General features: G+C 33.7%; 1 protein-coding gene across 13 annotated transcripts in view; it reads right to left on the reverse strand.

The window, feature by feature from the left end:
* The window catches only part of Birc6 (baculoviral IAP repeat containing 6), a 242,185-nt gene that overhangs the window by 84,574 nt on the left and 140,355 nt on the right, over positions 1-17,256 (reverse strand). For all 13 annotated transcript variants that reach the window (XR_010040847.1, XM_063230115.1, XM_063230081.1 and 10 more), the window contains 13 exons: positions 16,463-16,638; positions 15,487-15,583; positions 15,144-15,338; positions 14,092-14,292; positions 10,624-10,903; positions 9,812-10,068; positions 9,453-9,561; positions 7,518-7,739; positions 5,604-6,384; positions 3,889-4,032; positions 3,355-3,484; positions 1,440-1,571; positions 414-581 (listed from right to left, as the gene is read on the reverse strand). Coding sequence is in view for 12 of the 13 variants with exons in the window: in XM_063230115.1 (XP_063086185.1) it covers positions 414-581; positions 1,440-1,571; positions 3,355-3,484; positions 3,889-4,032; positions 5,604-6,384; positions 7,518-7,739; positions 9,453-9,561; positions 9,812-10,068; positions 10,624-10,903; positions 14,092-14,292; positions 15,144-15,338; positions 15,487-15,583; positions 16,463-16,638 (2,892 nt within the window). In the remaining variant the exon portion in view is untranslated. The remainder of the gene's footprint in view (positions 1-413; positions 582-1,439; positions 1,572-3,354; positions 3,485-3,888; positions 4,033-5,603; positions 6,385-7,517; positions 7,740-9,452; positions 9,562-9,811; positions 10,069-10,623; positions 10,904-14,091; positions 14,293-15,143; positions 15,339-15,486; positions 15,584-16,462; positions 16,639-17,256) is intronic.

Below are 17,256 nucleotides of genomic sequence, written 5' to 3' on the forward strand. Positions count from 1 at the left end.
GCTACATTACCCATAATCCTCTCCTGCTTACGTACTTCGGCTTCCACTAGTTGCCTACGCATGGTTTCCTGCTAATCTGATAACTCCACGTCATTTGAGGAGATCTAAACTGACCTATCCTATAAAGCCACATTCCCTTGGACTTTTTATAAGCCATGTACACTTCCTGAATAAACGAGACTTGATTGGAACTTTTCATCTTGTCTCCATCTCTCTTTCCTCTTGCCCTGCCCCCCATTCCCGTTCTCTCTTCAGGCATGACCCACGGATTGATCCGCAGGCTGGATCAATGCCCAGCCTCCTTTACTGAAAGCACCTGATAATCAAGCATGATTCTCTTGATTACTATGGTGGATTTTATACAGCTGTAACACAATTAAATTTTCTTGATGTTTATTCATTGTGAATATTACCTGCCAAGAGTTTGTGGAACAAATGGAACACAGGAACAGTAATGATTTTGTTGGCTGTCTCTGCACCTGAGGAAGAATTTCCTATTTTGTCAGGGATTGTCCTCCCCCTCCTGGATGGTGGGCGAGGTGGTGTAGCTGATACAGCACGTTTGGATTGGGATTTCAGCCCTAAAAGAAAACAATGCATTAAAATTCTATGTAGCCAACACAATAGAAATGGTTTTCTACAATATTTTAATGAAGTACACATTGTAAACTAATGTCAAATCACAGAAGTGCTTCTAATCCAATATCTAATCTCTCAATTGTGCTTGCACTCATTGACACATGATAAATAATTTAGGCTATCTCTCTCTATATATATCTGTTTTCCAAGAGAGTAAAAAATGCTGCTGGCTGCTATAAATTTGCATTACAGATCCCATCTATGCAGTAGAATGCAGTTTCTTTTTTTTTTTTTTTTTTGGTCTTTTTCATTTTTATCGGTACCAGGGATCGAACTCACGACCGCCTGCTTGCAAGGCAGGTGCTTATGCCACTGAGCTAAATCCCCAGGCCCTAGAATGCAGTTTCTGCAAAGACGTTTAATAAATCCTTCATTAATTTTTCTGAGACACATCCATACAGAGGCTCTCCAAACTGAAAGTACATGAAAAATTCATTTGAATGAAAATCATTTTGACTTATGTTTAAAGAAATAACCTTCTAAAATTAAGTTGCCAATAAATGAGTTTGCCCCAAAACTCCTAAACGCTTAATGAACTTCTGTAGTAAGAAAACATAATCAAGCTCAAACAAGATATCTAAACTATTCACAAGTGTTCATATCTGAGGAACTACAGTAAGCTTTGGGCAAAAAGTAAGGTTAATAATAATTCCACTATTGAACTATAATAGGTTTTCGGGGCAGTATTTTAAAATCTAGTACTAAGACATTAAGTCAGCCTTTATACTAGTACATTTTATGACATGAAGTTACTATAGAAAATGAAACAAAATAGGAATTACACAAAATACAAAGCATACCAGAAGCAACAACAACACTATAATTATCCTGAAATCCATTTTCTGCCTTAACTTTTTCTTTTTCTTCATGGTTTTTCTTTTCCTTGTCATCCTTTTGTTCACTAATTAATTTAGCTGTGATACTCGGAGTATCTGTGTAAAAAACATATACATAATGTATTGTTTTTCCGAATATTAACAAGGGAAGCAGTAAGTATTTCAAACAATTTACAGGACATTATCTCAAAACTGATGTAAAGCAACGTAAAAGAAGTGTTGGTAAGTCAAAGTCTACAGCTCAATGTTTGGTAATAAAAGTAAAAGGAGTTTTGTACTGAACTTAAAAACAAGGATATTCAAGCTTCATACTCTATATATAACAACACCCCCATTAGAAGCACTAAGAAACAATTAGCAGGAAAACTAGCTTTATTTAAGTTCAATGTGCCTGACACCCACACCCAATCTGATCACCAGGATATCAAGACACAACACTAATTTCAAAATTAAAAAAGAGCCTAAGGAAAGCCACTGATACAAACTGCATGGCAAATATAGACTTGAACTCAAGATTCACTCTAAAGTGTTATAACAGATTGCTACTTATACTACAAATGGTAGTATGATGGAACTGGCACATAATATGCTATCAAAAAGTATTAAAATAAATGAGTGTTGTTACCCACCGTACCTCAAGGCTCTAATCCCAGCCCTCAGGAAGCTGAGGGAAGAGGCTTAGAGTGACTTCAAGGTCAGGCTGAACTACAGAGCTAGACTCTGTCTCAAAAAGGCAAGAAAGAAATGAAAAGAAAATGGAAATGGAAATGAAAAGGAAAAACAAAAACAAGAAGAAATAGAAAAAGAAATTCAAGTCAGCCTGGATCACATAGCTAAACCTTGCCTCAAAAAGAGTTTGTGTGTGTGTGTGTGTACACTTCTCAAAGGCTGAAATGTTTTGATATTAGTAATTTTTTTTCATTATGTGAATATGGGACATACAGATTCTTGTTTTACTTTTCTACAGTTATGATCCAAAACTTTCTGTTAAAAAGGTTGAAGCAAGTTTCTTTTCTCACATTCTCCATTTTAGTTTTCTTTGAGAACCTGAAAATAATTGTCTTTATTTTTTTGTGAAATTTAAAAAATAAACATTACACATGAATAATGATGCATTGTATTTTACATTACAACCAAGTAATTCCAACTGGCAAAACTATTAACCTATTCAGAAAATCAATTCATTGAATGTCCCAAAAAATATGTAAAGAGCATTAATTTCTAAGAATTTATGTAGTACAATCAGAAGTTCAACTGATTTCCATTTAGTCACTCTGGTTTTTCAAAAATAAAATCTAAAAACACAAGTGGTGTTTAAATACTAAATGATATAACCAAGAAAAATTTTATTAGCTTTCTGTTTGAACCTGCTCTGGTTAGAAATTCCAACTCTGGTCAAGATGAATAAAAGTAACCCAGGTCTACTCTCCAACTTCAGATAACTAGTAAACAGAAAAGAACATTAAGTAATGGTTTAACACTTGGCAATAGACAAGAGTAGGACAGTGGTGGCTGGGTGCACAGGATCAACTTAGGTTATGTGCTCCCATCGATTTCTGGAGCTTCCCAGGCCACAGTTCAATAAAACTCAGGTGTCACCACTTTAGGTTGAAAACAGCTGGAATTCCAGTAATACAAAGGCAATTGCACATGTCCAAGAAAATAATAATAACAGTGCCTCAGAGATCTATAAAAGATCTTCAAGTCTTCAGTGCCTACTTAAAAATATATACCATGTGGGGAGATGAATAAAGGCCTTTTCCCAGTCATTCAATGAACCTTGAGTGGAAGCAGTAAGGCAAGGTTATAAAATTAATCAAGTTACATTACATATACACCTAAACTTAACAAAAAAATAATTCTTTTAAATCTGACTTGCCTGACACTCTGTCAAGAACATCTGATAAAGTTGTTGAGACTGGCAAATGAAGAGTACGAAATTTGTGTCCTGCTCCATACATTGGGTGCTGGATGACATGGCTAGTTGCATTAATTCTACCCTTGTACAGCTGAAAAAAATCCAAAATTAAAGAAATGAAGTCAACGTTTTAGAATGTGCATCATTATGAGATAAACTCAAAAGCATCTAAAGAATGGAAAATTTAATAATGTATACAAGTAATTTTTTTGTTTAAACGTGGTATATTTGTCATATGATTTGCTGGTAATTGTTTTCACTTAAGAGTATTTTACCTTTATATATCAGTTTTTCTTAATGTCAAATCATACCATATAATGTATGGCACTCTTAGGTCATTCTAGGGAAGTTGTAGTAATGGGTTATCCTAGAGACTTTTGAATCTGGTCATTAAATATAGTTTATTCTTGTTTCGATTTGCTAACTTAGGTAAAAACTATATTAAGACCCAGTTATATACAGACAATCATTAAATTCAACTGTTAAAATACTCACTGGGCAGGGAGACTGAAGAAACATTGTCACTTTCTCATCTTCCAGCATCAACTGTAAAAATAGTCTTCGTATAAACCCCGAAATATTCCCAGATGTTGGAAGATTACCTCTTTGAGGAGATATCTGAAACAGTTCACAAAGAACCTACCAAGGCAATAGATTTAAAAGTTTAATGCAAAATGTGGAGCTTTTTTATATTCAATAGACAAGAAATGAAAAATTAAAATAAGTATATTTCAATACATCAAAGCAACAAGATATTTTCTCTTAAAATATATGACAAAAGCAGAAAAAAAGTTAAAAAGTATAAGAAACATTTCTGCTGATAAATTAGTATTTAAGAGTTTCACACAAGAAATACATAGGTATAACCAATTTACTTTTGCCTTTGGTCAATAATAATGTGGTTACCAGGGATCAAACTCACAATGTGGCGCTTGCCAGGCATGTGCTTATACACTGAGCTAAATCCCCAGTTCCAACAATTGTTTCTTAAAGTATACTAAAGTATATGATAGAGAACTTAAGACACAGGTAATAATTTGGGATAAAGTGACAAGACAGAATCAATTCAGGCCACTCAAATTTTCAAAGTATTTATATACTTTCCTTGGTTGGAAGTTGGTAAATTAAGCATTCAGTGTTAAAAAGCCACATTAAAAGCAGAGCAGTATTTTCCCAACAATTAATTACTATATACAGTGGAGTATTTTGCTTTTGTTTTTAATAAAGTACTCAATAATCTATAAACATTTTTACTGATATACTTCTATGCGATAATAAAAGACTGACCAGAGTAAGAGATACTGGATAGGTTGGGGGAAAGGTGACAGAAGCTCACTAATATTTATGAGCATGTCATCTGTGTCAGAGACTCTATGCTAGGTAATTGATATCCATCAACAATATTTAATGCTGTCCAAAAAAACCCCCAAATTGCTCAAAGCAGGTGTTACTAGCTTCATTTTATTTGTTAAACATGTCCAACATCACGAAAACACAGAAAACTACAAATTTTGAACTACAATACTGTTAAAATAATGACATGTTTTTGTTTTTTGTTTTTAAAGGCAGGGTCTTGTTAGCAGTTCAGGCTGTCCTTGAATTCACTATGTTACCCAGGCTGGCCTCCTTACTTGCGGTGATCATTCTGGCTCAGCCTTCAGAGGAATGGAATTACAGTCATGCATCATCATGCCCAGGATTTATTTCTACATTTTCAGATTCTTTTGGTCCCAATTACTTTGTACAATAAATTGATAATGTTATGAGATTCACTCACGGTCTCATATCTAAAACTTACTCTTAAAAGTCTGCATAAGGAGAAGAAAATGATAATAGTATTAAGCTACATCAAAATGCAATGTCTAAATGAAGACTATGACACACAGTTGTTATATTTATTAGTGAATTCTGTACTACCAGCTAGAAAACCATTCTTCAAGCATTGTTCTTTTTACCTGAGTTTGGGAGGGGGCATAGCCACCTTCCCCATGGAATTTCCCAATTATCTGTCATCTTAAGGAATTTATGAGACCATGTATTTTGATAAAATATACTAGTATTTTAATTATGGTTTAAATTTAGATCCTTAAATGCACTTAAAGTTTACCATAACTTTGCCTGGTAGTCCTCACATAATTCCATCAGTGCCATGTAACATTTTATTAAAATAGTAAGACAGCTAAACCTTCAGAAAGTGTCTCCTTTCTTACCTGTGCCATCAGCTTTTGATTATTAGGATGGCATGAAATGCACTGTAGAAAGAATGCAACTGTTGCATTCTCAATTGCTGTCCGCTGTTGAGTGGTCAATCCTATTGTGGCGGCAGAAGAAAGAGATGCTGATCTTGCATTTGTCTGTTGTGCACTTAAATTATGTCCTCCAGAAGTTGACCCAGAATGACACAATAAAAACAGAAGTGCTGTCCATAATGGGTTGACTTCAGAACCACCAAGCCAATCTTTCATGATATGACTGTTGCCAACCTCTGTCAAAAACCGAAGAATAGGAGCAACCAGGTCGGCTGTGATAGGCATCTTACTACAGTGCTGTGGAACATGATGCCTCCGGAGTTTATCCTGGAAAATATCTATTGACTGAGCAATGCTTTCTGAGGAGGAAATGTGGCTAAAGCAAAAACTAGCCAGACTTCTCACAAGAAGAGAAGGCAAACCAGAGTCTAGTAACTGTTTGATGGCTTCTGGAGACTGAGAAGAGGAAGCAAGGGTTGCTAGATGAGATTCAGTTAGTGAGAGAGGTGCCTGTGCATTTTTAGAGTCATCTGTTAAAGATGAAGTAAGATCCTGTTTTTTGCTATCATCTGTCATGGATAGTCTGTGGTGACACTGCACTGGAGGTGGAGTAATTCCCATCCAGCCCATGAGCAAGGAGAAATAATTTGGATGTATGTGACACATTGAACAAAGTAGACTGTCAACTGCTTTCTTCAAAACCATATTGCAGGGAAGAGACATGGACCAGTTGAAAAGTAATCTAGGGAAATAAAAAATACCAATTAATCATATTTTAATAAGAATTAATCTTTTCAAATATTTCTATTAGAGATCAAATATACTCTAAAAAATTTAACATTAAATAATGTGACACTGTACTGTCAGGGATTATTACACATACAATATTTAAGAATTGAGGCAGATGTTAGGTTAGACTTTAATTAAGCTCAGAATATTTATCAACATATTAAAATGGTTCTATCATTATAATATAATCTCAGAAAACAGATTAACAAAAAAAAAATTACACCAAAGAAATGTTTAGGATAAACTTGTAATGAAAGTCAAAGAAATTCTTAAATACAAATTGAAAATTACTGGCAAGGTTCATTAGTTAGGTCATGGATTCTGCCAATTTGTATGGCCAAACATGATGATCACCGATTAGAAACGAAAAAGTCTACCTTCTGTGAGCTACTGTTAACAAGAAGTAAGTTCATCAAAACTTTAGCAAAGTACAGTAAAAAAGTGTGGGTAAATGAAAACTGTCTGTTGAAAGGACTATAGAAAAAGCAGCCTTTCAAAATTGCTGGCTATGATTTTCCTTCAAAGTTGTACATTAAAAAGAAAAGAACCTAATGGGAAAATGCAAAACATAAAATAGGAGAGGAGAAGTATAAAGAAAGAAGATGTGTATTATGGATATGTATGAATAAATAATATGATTCAGTTTTAAAAAGAGAATAACCCAATGCACCCCTACATGAAACATTCTGATTGCAGGGCAGAGAGGTAGACAGTGTTGCTAATATGCGTTTGTTTGTTTTGCATTTTTTGGACGGTCTGGCTATGTAGTTCTGGCTGGCCTCAAATTTGCGGTAATCCTCCTGCTTCACTCGCACTCTTGATATATTTTATTAAAATACAAAGATAAGATGAACTGTAGCTCAGTTGCAGAATGCTTGCATATTATGCAGGAGGCCGCAGTTTGGCCCCAGCAAGGCAGAAAACACGAAAACAAAAAATGTTAATTCCTCATTTTTTAATGACTATATTTGCTTTTTTTTTCAAATAATTTTAATCCAAACAGACATGTAAAATGTTTTTAATCACATAAAAATTCAAAGTGATCTAGTAAATGGGAGGCAAAAAGGGTTTTGCAATCATACTTACTCAAAGAGCTCTTGGTCCAACAGAGCTGGTAAATCATATTCTACAAGCAGTTCATAACTATGCCAAAGAATTGCTGCTACACAGTGCAAATGAGAAGGTGAAGGCATGAGGAGACCATACTCTATTGTTGAAGAGCTAGGGCACACATAGTTCATCCTGCCACTTCTTTTCATAGCAGCCACTCTTGCAGAATCACTGACCCATTTTAACAAGGCCTGAATTCTTAAAAGAAGAAATTCAAATCTAATTGTTAACAATGGCAAAACTGATCTGATTTTTACATGTAAAATAAATATTTGTAAGGCTAATAGGCTAATTATTCTTGATCATTTCTGTGTAAAACAGGAGGGAAAAAGGACTTTATAAGAAACAAGGACAAAGCAGTTCCAATTTTGCATTAGATATAACTGTTTCAAGTAAGTCTTGAGAAAATAACTATGACTCAGTAAGTAGGTAGTGACCATATATTACTTTACTTATGTACAAAGGTCTAGAATTATAGGGCACACATCTTAAAACTGTCTCCTGTAAGTTTTTTCTCATCCTACAACAAATTTATCACTACTCAGTGATCTGGGTTGAATTCTTCATTATATAAAAATCTCATGAAATACTCACATTCTCGGAATACAAGCATTAAATTTCACATTCTCGGAATACAAGCATTAAATTCTAGAAGCAATCATTCACCTTCAGTCATCCTAACAGACCATAAGTTCAAACATACTTTTTCACGTTTTTATAATAATCTCAGTTCTCTGGAGCTGGGATCAGTAAAACATGCTCAATTTTGTATTACTACATTAATGACTTTAAAAGCAAATAAAGAAGCAAAATAGGATTTGTTGTTAAATTCTTAAATTACTATGTTTATATTTGATTAGTTTCCTTTCAAATTTCTCAGACCATAGAACTTTTTTCTTCAGGTTACAAGAAATACAGATGGGTAGATGGCACCATAACATCTCTCTCTGTCTCTGTCTCTCTCCCTCCCCCCTCCCTCTCCTCTCTTCCCCCAATCAAAGTAGTAAGGATAGATGGCATATAACAGTGCTCCAGCTCATTCACAATTTTATGGTATAGTAAACAAAAACAACTCAAAAGAGTGGGATTGATGAGGTAACTAAGTAAAAAAATAGTATTTTATTCATTCTAGGGAATTCAACAGCCTTGTTATTAGTGTCAGTTCTAAAGGATAAGCATTAATATTTAGAAAGTATTGAAATATAAATTTTTATTTATGATAAAAATTAAAATATTGAAAATTTTTCAGACTGTAAGCCAACTGTAAGATTATTGCATTATAGTTCAAACGTGGCATAAATTATTTTTCACTTGCTCAAATGCTATTCCCATCAATTTCTAAAGATAATAGTAATTTTGTAGTTTTATTCAATAGAAAAGCTAGCCTACTTATTATTCTTTTAAAGATACTATGGTAAAAATAACATTACCTCGTTCAAAACGACAAACAAACTTTTAATCAAGAATGAACAGGATTAGTCAAATATAAGGGAAAGTTATTTACATAATAATACTTCCCAGAATGCATTTACTGCCTGGTACTTTATTCCACACACTGAAATTTGATTCTTCCTTTTTGAGTGACAACATTTTGCCTCCCCAATTCTGAGCACACAAAGCAGAACTCAACTGACTCTCTGCTATCTAGTACCTTGGCAGGCTACAGCGGTAATTAGTTCAGTCGCAGCTCAGTTCATTAACCTAATTCTTTCCCCAACTCTAGTTATACACCTGATTGGACGAGAACCAAATCAAATTCAATGGTCAGGTTCAATGTTGCCCTTGTAGTGAAATTTGATTCAATTCTCATCTAACTTGGGATCTTCTAAGGAGAAAGTATTGTAAGTATCATTCATTATGGCATGCTTATGTACATGTGTGTACTTAGATGAAAACAGTATCATCATATACCTGTCTTTTGTTCCAGGATCCTGCGTTGTACCAAGCTGGTAAAGAATATCTATTGTAGAGTCAGAGGAGAGTCCATTTAGTCTTCCGAAAAGTAAAGGGCTATTCAAATCTTGCAACAAAAGAATACAAAGAAAGTTTTCAACTTTCAACTAATCTGAGATGGGAAAGATAGACTTAATTTTTCAGATATTCATTAAAGGTAATTCTATAAATTTCATCAAGATAAATCAAAACATAATTAAACCATAAGAATTTAATTGCAAAATTAATCTCAAAGATCACATTGCACAAGTTGGTTATATTACAGTGTAGGTTGGTTACACTAGATACATAAAAATTAAAATACCAAAAGTTGTCACCTGTAGGATCGCTGCCAGATGCTGCACAATTTCTCAGAAGAATATCTATAAGTTTCAGGCCAATTTTAGTGGACTGCAGTCCTATCTTTACAAGCACAACTTCAATGTTTGGTGAATGCATTCCACAGTATGGTGACATCAGTAAGGCAGCACAAGTCTGCAGCAGATTAGCAGTAGGTGCGGCTGCACTTGCCATCATTCCTTCCAGATCACTTATGTGAGTAAGGCAATGATGTAATAACCGTAACCACCCAATGCTGAAACATGTGAAGCAAAATGATTTGTATAGTAAATCAAATTAGCTCAACTTATTTTAGGAGTAAAACAAAAACATTTGTAAAAGATCAGTGTGTCTCATAATCATCAGTCAAAGCTATTTTAAAATGTTACAAAATGAATAAGGAATAAACACACAGGAAGTGTGCCCTATATTAATAAAAATGTAAGTATGCTAAGTACTCAAATCACTTAGGAACTATGTACTTATTCATAAAGAAAAAACACTGGAACTGTTTTTACAAGTGTATTTATATATATTAAAATTTACTGATTAGGATAGAAACAAAGTCTTGGTACATTGAGAATAAAAATGAAATCCTTTTACAAAATAAAACCCATCTATAAAAACTTAAAATATCAAAAAAAAAAAAAAAAACCTTAAAAAAGTATTGAAGTTTACCACAAAAACACTAATAAAAATTTATATTCATGTTCTTCCTTCCCAGTGATGGGATTACAGGCATACATCATCATGGCCAATCTTTTAAAAAAAAACACAGAAAGTGTTTTTCTGTGTATGAAATAAAGCATACCTTGTTTTGGATACCTGATCTTCAGATGGAAGAAAGGGATTATTAACTGTTGCAGAAGAAGTGGTACCAAAAGCGGTGAGGCCCAATAGTTTAATCTGTGAAAGGCCCAGAGTGCTGGCATCTCGTGGACGATGTAGTCTAAGGCAGACTGCAGAAGCTACCTCGGCTTTTACAAGCTGAATTTTTATATAGGTTAGGCCACTTGTGACAACAGGAGTGGATAATGGTAGCATATTTACCCCATCTGCACTTACTTCAACAGACACTGAGGATGGGCAAGCTATAGAAGACAAAATTGAACATTCACAAACAAAAAAGTTAACTAGATGTCAGTCTTTAAAATAAAAAAAAGAAATCAGTAACACAGCAGCTTTCAGCTACATTCACATATGAAAAGAAAGTTTATAGAACAAATCATACTTTGTTGTCATGACTTGCCTCATAATTACTTCTGGAGGTATATTCCAACATAAAAAAAAACCTGATCCATGCTATAATTTTTAAAAGTACTTAAATATTCTAATATTTATCTAAAAACAGTAACTGAAGGTTGCAATACACATGTACTTCATAGTACACGGGTAGGGGTACGACCAACCAAATAAAATTGGTTTATTATTTCTACTTTACTCAAAAATATTATAAACATAGGACTATAATTAATGAATACACTATGGATTACACTTTTAAATACCTTATTCTTCTACAAACTATCAAAGTTTGTATTTTGCCAAGTTTGTATTTTGTTGCTGTTATTTGTTTAGTTTTTAGACAAGGTCTTCCTATGCAATTTTCTCTGCCTTAAACTTGCTTACAAAGTCCAGGGTGACCTCAAAATCACAGCAATTCTCCTGCCCCAACAACCTCATGAGTGCTGGGATTACAGGAATGCACCACCATGCCTGGCAACTGCAAATCTTTTTAAACAAACTTGAAACTCATAGGTAAGTTCAGAAATTGTTTTCATCTTTATTTATCTGTTTCACTTTCAAAAGTGCCAGAGATTTAGCTCAGAGGTATAAGAGACTGTCTGGCAAGCGCAAGGTAGTGAGTTTGATCTGCAGTAAATCAAAACTGAAAAATACTTTCCTGAGATTTTTACAAAATGAAACTGGGCATGGCGATGCACTGCACTCACGTAGCTGAGACATGAGGATTGTTGTGGGTTCCAGGCCAGCCTGGGCTACAAAGTGAGCTCAAGGCCAGCCTGAACTGCATAGCAAAACCCTGTTCCCAAAAGACCATATATAAATAAATAGGACAGTTACTTTAGGAAAGGCAATTCTTCCCAGCATAACAAGAAAGTCCATCTATTATAAAAACATATCTCTTGGCTAAAACAAATTTGACACTTGGTTTTAATTTCTTTTTGGTACTAGGAGTCGAGTTGAGAGCCTTGCACTTGTCAAGCAGGTGTTGGACACGCTGAACTACATCTCTGGCCATGATTTAAATTTTAAATTTAATCTTTTGAGAAAAGCATTAACTATATTTTACATGAACAAAAATACTGAAATAAATGAATGTGAATTCCGCTAAATACTTTCAAGTATAAGCTTGATTCTAAAACGATAGCCAGGCAGGGTGGAGTGCGCCTGTAATCCCAGCACTCAGGAAGCTCATGCAAAAGGATTGTTGTGAGCTTGAGATCAGTCTGAACTACCCCGTGAGTTCAAGGTCAGGCTGAATGATATACTAAGACCCTGTCTCAGCAAACCAAAAATAAGCAAATAAATAAATCCTATATTATTTCCACTGAAGCACAACATAATGTTTATGATCTAATCCAATATCAAACTCTTTCATTAAGGACATGGACTCACCTTATTTCTAGTTGAAAGTAAACGTCCTTATTTTACAATTTTCCTTAGCTGATATTGTTTGACATTTGCCTTTTAAAACTTATTTTTGGCTTTTTCCTCTTCTTTTTTTTGGCTTTTTCGGTTTTTATCGGTACCAGGGATTCGAACTCAAGACTGCCTGCTTGCAAGGAAGGTGCTTATGCCGCTGAGCTAAATCCCCAAGCCCTGTTTTTCTCTTTTTAAGAAAGGGTCTGACTATGCTCTTCAGGTTGCCCTTGAGCTCACTTTGCAGCTCAGGCTACCTCAAATTCACAATGATCCTCCTGCCTCAGCCTCCCAAGTGCTGGGATTACAGACATGCACCATCACGCCCAATTTAAAACATACTTTGAACTACTAAAATAGCATTATTTGTTTAATTTCCCTACAACTTTATTTTAATAACATGCTTTGCTCTAGTATGAGTTCCACAACTAATTGGGATCTAATATTAATCTCGCAAATAGAAAGGTTATTCTTTCAAATATGCCAAGAACCTACAAAATTTCCTATAGCTCTAATTGCAATTGATAGCAGTGATAATTGATCAATGAAAATAAAATGTAATAACTTGGAAAATTCTATAGGATTTACAATGAAAGTATTTGTAAACCATAGAATTGCACACTAGTATTTTGCATGTCTGCTCTACTTAAACTGTAATTTTCTAAAAATTATTTGGAGTTACTTACAAAGTGATAAAAGATATTCAATGAATAACCTCAAATGACTCATACAATATTAAGATACAGTATTATAAAATTCTGAGTAAAGGTACTTTTGGATTGGAAAGGGCATCACAGAGGGTAGAAGGGGAGATATGTATGCAGATAAAGGAAGAAAATGTAATTACATATCTCTAAAAATTAATGTAACTATTATGTTACAAACATATACTAATTTCTACATTTATTAAAACATGTGAAAAAATACATATGCCAGTAAGAATTCCTTAGTTAGTGATGTATGTAATTCCCAGCTTCTAAATGTCAGATTAAAAGGTAGCATAATTTATCCTCATAAAATACTTCTTTCTGGGGCAGCTACTAAGTAAAGGTCTGTTCTGTGGATAGTCCCATGCTGACTGTGACTTATCTCTGATCTAAGCCATTTTCTGAGAATACAGAACTAGTACACCTGCACAAAGGAAGCAATGGGGGTCACATCTGTTTATTTCTTGCAGGAATGTACCTATGTTATAATAAAAACTACATAAAAAGCTATTACAAAATTTAAAACCACACCCAAATATTAAACATACTACACTCAAAACATAATTTAAAAATTATTTCTTATAATAGAAGTCGGGACACACACAAATCTATGCCAACTCCACATTTCAGGGTTACTACTGTGTGGATTAACTTATTCTGGCATAATATATAAGCCTGATAAATCTAGAAAAAAGGAAAAGTAAAATAATATATAGCTTTCTCTAGATTTGGATTTATGTAACTTTACTTTTTTTTAGATTCTCTATATCTCTAGATTTCATCAATCTCTAGAGTGTGGAAAAAACCCTGTTGCTTTAGTTCATGGAAAACATATTGTTTGCTAAGTATTTTTTCATTTCTAACTATTTCTAAATTATAGCTTATTTTATGATGTTTTATAAAATATTACTCACTTGCAAGAGATGCAAGATGAGGCTGGATATGAATCTCTTTAAGCAGCACTGCTGAAGGAAGGTGGATGGTAAGGTCACACCAAGCCTCCTCTGGAAGAAAGATATATGACCAAGCAGCAGAGCGGGCTCTTCGATGGGGCGGTGTGGCCTGCAAAAGCACTTCAGCAGGTTGGGCAGTGGGACTACTAGATGTGATTGTACCTATAGGAGACATTTGAAATAAAGTAAGAACATGCAATAAAGCATTAAGAATCATTCAACATTAAGACCTAAAAACATGAACAAGACATGTAATTAACCGGCAAGGGAAAAAGTTCAATATTCACATGACAAATGAAAACTAGAGACAACAAATCTAGCAAAATCATCTTCAAATGATTTTAGTACACAACTATAGCCAATGTATTCTCTATGTTGAAAATGATCTTGAATTACAAATAGGAAAGAAATATAAGGAACAAGTCCTTTGAAACTAGCATTTAAAGAAAAAAATGTACTAAGATTTACTATTTAGTTTTATAAAGTGTGCTAATTAAACTTCAAAGGGAAGTAAACTTTATTGATAAAGAACTAATGAAACCTTCATTCTATTCAGTAAAATGCTTTTCTGTTTAGGGCCAGGGATTTAGCTCAGTAAGTATAAGTGCCTGCTTGGCAAGTGTGAGATTATGAGTTTGATTTTTGGTACCAAAAATGAAAATAAAAAATAAAATCAACTGTTTATGGCTGGCATTGGTGGTGCATGCGTATAATCCCAGCACTCAGGAGGCTGTGGCAAGAGGTCAACAGTAAATTCAAGGCCAGTCTGAAGTCCACATAATGAGTTCGAGACCAGCCTTACCTACAAAAGAAAACCCTGTTTCAAAGAAAAATTAAAAACTAACAAAAATAAAAGTAAAATAAAATCAACTGAAAACTTTACAAAATCACCTATCATAGAAATGGTGGCAGTATAGTATCAGTGTAATTCAACAATTTATTTTGCTTCAGCTTCATATCACCTACATAACTAAATAAATTCACGATAGTAAAACACAATGAACTTTCCCTACCTAGGGGTGCAAAGTTATGGATCCCTTCTGCATTGTCAGGTTCAGAAGCTAATATTCTTGTCTTCAAGGTGCTGTCAGCAGCTTTATTTGGACCAGAATCAAGAAATTTCATAATAGTTGAAACCATACTTCTTGCAGTATTCACAATAGCCCTTGTACTAGTAACCATATTGTTACAAATGAGCTGAACACCACCTATGTTTACAAAGAATACAAAATGAAAACTCTTATGGTACATGTCCTGGCATCAAGTGACAACTTCACAGAAAACACAAAAACATAAACATAACATAGTACACCAAATGATTACACTTACATCATAGTTTTGAGAATTTTATCTTACCCATATCATGGAATGCTTTCAATGCATCACTAGTATCCAATACTCTCAAAATGAACCACAACAATGGTTCTGATAACTGGCAAGTTGCAAGAGAACCCTTAAAAAACAAAAAAAAAAACCAAACATATACTGTGATTTTATATCTTCCTTGTGAATTAAGACTGTATGTCTCATTGCACAGAATCTTTATTATAGCTTTTTTTATCTAGTATGTATCTTTAATATGCATTTATTTATCTGACAGTTTCTTTGAAAAATCACAATTTTTGTATTTTCCAAATAAAGATATACATACATTAGACAATGACAATTACACATGAACATATAAAAGATTGCATGAAATTTTTAAAATTTGTATTTGAAAACTGGTAAATAGACTGTTAAAAATCAACAGGCTCCTGTAATTTCATTTTTTTAAAAGCAAAAATAATCTGATTTCTTTATAAAATCACCCTAATTTCTTTCATATGAGAAGAAACTATGCAACATAAATCTATTTTTAAAAAATGTTAAGTTTTCTTACGTAACATACAGAAATAACATCTTTGGCATTCAACTGTGCTATTTTTAAGGAAAAGGCAAGAAATAATGTTTTGAGATTATAAAAGGAAGTCTACAATGTTAGACACCACATTAAATGTTTTACTTTTATACCACTGTGGTCACCTGGAAGTATAACACTTTAAGAAATTTACTCTCGGGGCTGGGGATTTAGCTCAGTGGCATAAGCGCCTGCTTTGCAAGCAGGCAGTCGTGAGTTCGATCCCTGGTACCGATAAAAACAAAAAAGACAAAAAAAAAAAAAAAAAAAAAAGAAATTTACTCTCTATCCTTTATTTATAATCTACCATATTCACTTACAGATACTTGTGATTTTTATGTATCACATGAATATAGATTTGACTCTGACCTATGCAATTTTCTTATTATCAACAAAGTACTTAAATCTCTTCAGCTATTACTAGATTGAACTTACTTGTCTCCCCATGTATCCACAGGCCATGTAGGTCAATATTGGCTGCAGCATCATGTGAACTGTAGAAGCTTTTTTACTGAGAGTTGTCAATATGGTAAATAATCCATCACCAACAGATATGGCATCTAACCCACCATGAAAGTTTTCATGTTTGGTGAGATGTAATCCACTTGCACCTAGTTTAAATAAAAATTGAACATTTACAAAACAAAATTATATCCTGATGAATCAATACTAATCAAGAGTCTTCATAGCTAGTTTTTCCAATCCACTGAAGAATTACAGGTACACCACAGTTACAGAAACACACACCACTACAAATTACAATGTGTAGACAAAACAAAAACAAAAACAAAAACAAAAACAAAAAAGGGGCTGGGGATTTAGCTCAGCGGCATAAGCGCCTGCCTTGCAAGCAGGCAGTCGTGAGTTCGATCTCTGGTACCGATAAAAACAAAAAAAGACAAAAAAAAAAAAAAAACAAAAACAAAAAACAAAATTACAATGTGTATAAAATGTTCAGTGAAAAGCATAATTTTTAGATAATTTATAACCCTAATTGTTGTCTGTAATGAAAAGAAGTTACTCTACATAATGACTAAGGGAATATCATTCTACGTAGTAGCTTTGCAAGACAAAGAAAATGAAAAATAATTTCATTCTATTATATCTAATTTACAAGGTATACTGGCAAAGAAACACTAAAAGCCAAAATACATCTGAACTTCTGTTTAAAAAACCTAAATACACTGATTTCCAAAAATGTAGAAAAAATTAAAGAACATACCAGTTTT

This window comes from Cavia porcellus, unplaced genomic scaffold, assembly GCF_034190915.1.
Source record: "Cavia porcellus strain 051 isolate PalLab524CR breed Dunkin Hartley unplaced genomic scaffold, mCavPor4.1 scaffold_1, whole genome shotgun sequence".
In the NCBI taxonomy this organism is placed as follows: domain Eukaryota; kingdom Metazoa; phylum Chordata; class Mammalia; order Rodentia; family Caviidae; genus Cavia; species Cavia porcellus.